Source organism: Nelumbo nucifera, chromosome 8, assembly GCF_055504915.1.
Source record: "Nelumbo nucifera cultivar China Antique chromosome 8, China Antique-T2T, whole genome shotgun sequence".
Classification (NCBI taxonomy): domain Eukaryota; kingdom Viridiplantae; phylum Streptophyta; class Magnoliopsida; order Proteales; family Nelumbonaceae; genus Nelumbo; species Nelumbo nucifera.
This window is the reverse complement of record NC_142656.1, coordinates 44,179,301-44,184,233: the sequence shown is the minus strand read 5'-3', so window position 1 is coordinate 44,184,233 and position 4,933 is coordinate 44,179,301. Positions and strand designations below refer to the sequence as shown.

The following is a 4,933-nucleotide window of genomic DNA, read 5'->3' as shown; positions in this document are numbered from 1 at the left end:
CCCATGTTCTCATGCTTGTCAGCAGATTCAGAAGGATATTTTATATGTTTCTATAATCTAGGATTTGAGCTAAAAACTTTTTGCAGCATTACTCATTTATTAAAACTATTGAAGATTGAAATCTTACTAAAGACAACATGGGATGATTTCATTAATATAGTTTCATATTTCCCTATCAGCAATTAGCAACTTGGTGATCCACTTTATAGAACTTTCTTTTGATAACCCAAGAATGATGAAGTAAAAATGAGAAAATAAACAGAGAAATGAGGTGGTTGGAAAAATTAGAAAGAAAGAAGACCCAGTTAATAGGAAAATGCAAAAAGATTACAGAGTGCAAATTGAACATTTTCCATTTCTCTGGAAAGTAAAAGTTTACATGGAACCGCTCATCTCATGCTTACTCCTTGTAGGCAACTTGGATGGTGTTTGGAAGACTAGAGTCCATGAACCCAGACTCCACAACACTCTCCCTTTTGCCTCCAAACAAGAGCTTAACGGTCCCTTCCTTCCCGCCCTTTTTAACTGTTTCCAAGCTTGTTTGAAAAATGGCTTTCAGCCATTTTTCAAACAAGCTATTTAGAAAAGAACAAGACCCAACTACCACCTCTTCTAACACCACCCTATCTACACAAAAACTTTCTCCCCTTTCACTCCCATACACCTCTTCAAAAGATCCTTTGATCTTTGCCATGAAACTCTCTGTCATTTGATCCAACAGAGTCGCCTTTTCATTCAAAATAAATCTCTTCTCAATTGATTCAAGGAACCCATGTGAGATTTCTCGAGTCATATCTTTGAGATCAGTGATGGCCTCATTTGGTTTGTTGTCTTCTTCCTCTTCTTCCTCCTCAGCTCGTATATTCAAATCAAGAGTGTTGGAGCTTAACTGCCTTGACAACTCCCTCTTGTTGCTTCCATTGTCATCAGAGACTGAAGAAACGTCTTCCTTCTCACCTTTTCTGGGATTCTTGATCTTATTTGACAAATCCCATTCGGCCTTTCGCTTATGATCAGGGTTGAGAGCTCCTAAGCTGGGAGTTGTTTCTTCAACCTGCAGTTTCATCTGGATTACAATATCCTCTTTCTTGTTCCTGTCCATGTAGCTTTTGGAACAACTAGTAGTCACAATGAATATGGCCTGATCGAAAGAGAGATCTCTGTCAATTGGGTCTTCGCCATTACTAGATTCGAGAATGTTGGCAAGGAATTTTACAAAGTCATCATCAGCATAATCAATATCCTCAATCAAAACAACGCATTTATTGTGGTTTCTTAAGGCTTTTGTGAGAATGTTAGAGAATGAGACGCCCTCATCTTCTTTTCTTCTCATGTTCATGTGGACAAGGTGATCTGCAGACCCACAAAGAAACTCAGCAGTTCCAAGCGCCAATCTTCTCTTTCCAATCCAATCTGTCCCCTGAATTAGTAACCAAGTCCCCTTGTTCCTTTTACATCTGGAACTGAGTAAAGCTTCTGCAATGGAAGGAATGATCTCAGATTGCCAAGGGACATTCTCTTTAAGTAGCTTACACAAATCTCTCGAGTCAATGGTTCCTTCCCTTTTCTGATCCTGATTTGTTATGGAATCAGAAAACAGAGAATTTCCAAGAGCAAGAGTGATCTTAACATCCTTGTTATCTGTGTTCCTAAGGAAATCCAGGTTTGGTTCCGGTGGCTGGTTTTTCTGCATCCCATTAACAGAACCAAATTCAATGGAGCAGGACTGCTGGGTTCCGAATTGAGACAAAAAGTTTGGTTTATGGTTAGGTTTCGATGGAGTTTCGGTGAAGGAAATTGAATTTGGGTCTGCAAAGACACTGTTCTGATTGTACTGTGACCCAGTAGACCACCATGAGTATGATGACGCATAGTTGTAGCTCTTACCCCTTAAGTTGTTAAGGAAGGAAGAACCCAAGTGCGTTTGGTCAGGCCTTGGATGGTGTATGCTCTGGCATAACCTGTTCCATTTTCTTCTCAGCTCAACCAAATCATCCTGAAAAATCAAGATGTGATTTATTGTTAGAATCCTTGAGAAACAAAAGATGCTGAGGTCAAGAAAATTTTTCTGTTCAAAATCTTTCTACCTTGTGATGGGTGTTAGTCCTATGAGGCTGCAACCAATAAGGCAAGTTGGTTGAGCCTTTCTCCATGTCTTTGGTGTTGCAAAGTGAGGAAGGTTTCTGGTACCCTGATTTGAGAAGCCCTGCTTCTCTTTCAAAATTGGAGGTGCACTCAGCACAACAAGTTAGTCTCTCCTGTTCTTCCTTGGCAAAAGGCTTCACCTCCAGCAGTTGTGATGGATTTTGTGTGAGGGTCATTCTTGAATCAAGGGCACTGAGAAGGATGAATACAAATAAGAGTCATAAAGCATGAAAATAAAATCTGACAAAGGTATACATACCAAAAATTGCTCAACCTGTTTCACAAAAACTACAACAACTTGGGTATTCTCCTATTATGAAATAATCTCAGAAAGCTTATCAGTCTCAAGTCTCAACTCTTTCGTAAAAGAGGCAGTTTCCATTTAAAACCATGAACTGTTAATAGAACACTAAATTACTTTCAAAACAGATCAAACTTTATATTTTGTTCTACATAAACTTATGTTTCTGCTTTAATGAAACATAATCAAAGGAAAATAATAAATAGAACCCATCAGAATCAACACTATTTTATCTTCCCATTTATATGAACACCCCTCATTTTCAAATAGTAGAAATCTTTTAATAATCAGAGACTATAACTTAACAAAGCAAAGCGGATAGGGAAATGCAAATGGTTATGTACTTAATATTTACCTCATCAAAATTAATTTTTCTACAGTGGTCCTGGTTTTATACTAAATCATGAAATTCCAGAAATGCAGACACTATAAAACAAAATGAAAAATCAAGAGAAAGCCTAAAACATAGTACAGTTTTTTTTTTCCTGTGATAAATCAAAACTTATAAAGGGATAGTAGAAAAGAGAAAGAGAAGGTAGTTGACTCACCTGGAAGCATGTAGGCTCAAACCAAGTCCTCCTGAAGGAACAGAAACAGCTTGGAGGGTCCATAGAATCTCAAGAGGAGGTTGCTTCATCTGGCACCTCATGTAGGTCTGGTAATTAGCAGTGGCCATTAACCACACTTTACTGTTGGAGCAGCTGTAATCAGAGATCAACCTCCCAATCTCTGCAATTAGATGATCAACTGGGCTATAATTATCGACTTCTCCGACCGAGAATCCACCATCTCTGTCACAGGAATTTGTTTCAACTGTCCATTTCAGGTCCCCTGCGTAGATGATAGCTCCTCCTCCTGATGCAAGAGAGCCCACTTTCCTTCTCAAGTCTGAGACCTTCATTTCCACGTCCTCTCTCTTCATGAACCTTAAGGACACTGAAGAGAACTGGAATTTAATGAAATGGACAGATCTTAATTCATCGGGAACCTCTCCTCTCTCCACCTTCGCCATGAGCTCTGCAACCAGACCTTCTGTCGTCGACACACTGTCCCCAACAACCACTGTATTCCTTCTTTTCTTCCTTAACAAGACCTCCAAAACTACCCTGACATCCTCCTTTTCGGTGGCTGAGTCTCTAACATGGTTTCCTAAGTTTTTCTTGGGTGTGGAAAAGAGAACTGGATTTTGCTCAGAATAGCAATTCAACAAATGGGTCTGCCAGAAAGTGCTGTGGTTGATGATGTCCCTATGAGTTTCAGTAGGAGGTGAATTAGGAGAAGAGAAAACCCCACCGGAGCTACTGTAACACTGGAAAACAGAAGCCGAAGAGTCCTCTAGGTTGTTTTTCACAGAGGTGCTAGAGAACCCAGCTTCTCTCATCACCCGACTAACACTAGGGTCATCTAATATGGATATAATGAGTTGTTCTAGTTCTACTTTGATGGCCAACAGTGGCTGCTGTTGCTGCTGTTCAATGCAACCCCTCCTCTGGTGTGCCTGTGCTCTTTTAAGTGCTGCAATAAGAGCATTGGAAAGAGAAGGTTGGCCATGGAGGAGAGGACCAGGTGTTGTAGGGAGCCTATTGAGAGCCACATTGAAGCAAAGCTCAAGAGCTCTGCATTGGAGAGGATGTGAAGTTGAATGTGGATGAGACTTGAGGCAAGCCCTCCTCAGAAGACTTGCTCTTGGACTCAGCAAGGTTGCAGCCACATGGAGTGGGGTGACCTGAGCATGGCCCCTCCTCCTTGCCAACCCAAGCGAGTGTTTGAGGACCGAAGCAGCCTCCGATGTGAGGGTCTGCTGCACCGTACAAGCTCCTGCACGCATTACTTAGCCACCACACCAACCCCGGCACCCCCCTTGTGAGAACGCTGGTGCACTTCAGGAACAAAGCTTCTTCTTTCTTCTTCTTTTCTTCTTCTCTTTCTCCTTGTGTTCCACACCACCCCACCACCTGTGTTGGACTAATAGCTAGTTGAGGTCTAAGCTTTCTTTCTTCCTTCCTTCTGATACTGCACCTCCAAAACACGTATGAGAAAATTGGTATTCTTCTTCACCCTCCCTTGTTTAGAAGAAACAACCACCACCCACCTGGTTTTAAGAGAGCTTGACTGGTAAAACACCGAAAACGGAAAGAAATGATAGGAGTTGGTAGAAGAGTTTTGCTTTGCACTTTTGCTTGCGGGAAGCTAGATAGGTAGAGCTCTAGAGAAGCCAGCCAGAGCAGACCACCTTCTTCTTTATCCTTGTTGTTATTCTTGTTTTTGGTTGGGAGCTAGTAGCTGCTGCCGATGATGTTGCTGTTGTTGCTTTTTATTTCCACTTCATGGGGTTCCTCTTTCTACACTGCACCATTCCTTTATTAATCAGAGTCACAAGGTACGGCCCTCTAAAGGGTAGTCTCATATATCACGAGAAATTGTTTTGGAGATAATTAGGAATGGAAAAGAGATCACTTTTCAAATTAATAATCACTTTAAATTCTT

At 41.1% G+C, this 4,933-nt stretch overlaps 1 protein-coding gene across 1 annotated transcript; it reads right to left on the bottom strand.

The window, feature by feature from the left end:
- Positions 1-284: 284 nt before the first annotated feature.
- LOC104611386 (protein SMAX1-LIKE 4) lies at positions 285-4,654 on the bottom strand. Its single transcript, XM_010278406.3, has 3 exons — positions 2,995-4,654; positions 2,088-2,337; positions 285-1,996 (listed from the first exon to the last, which is right to left on the bottom strand). The coding sequence occupies exons 1-3, from the start codon at positions 4,272-4,274 to the stop codon at positions 401-403; spliced, it is 3,126 nt and encodes a 1,041-aa protein (XP_010276708.1). The 5' UTR covers positions 4,275-4,654; the 3' UTR covers positions 285-400.
- Positions 4,655-4,933: the final 279 nt, after the last annotated feature.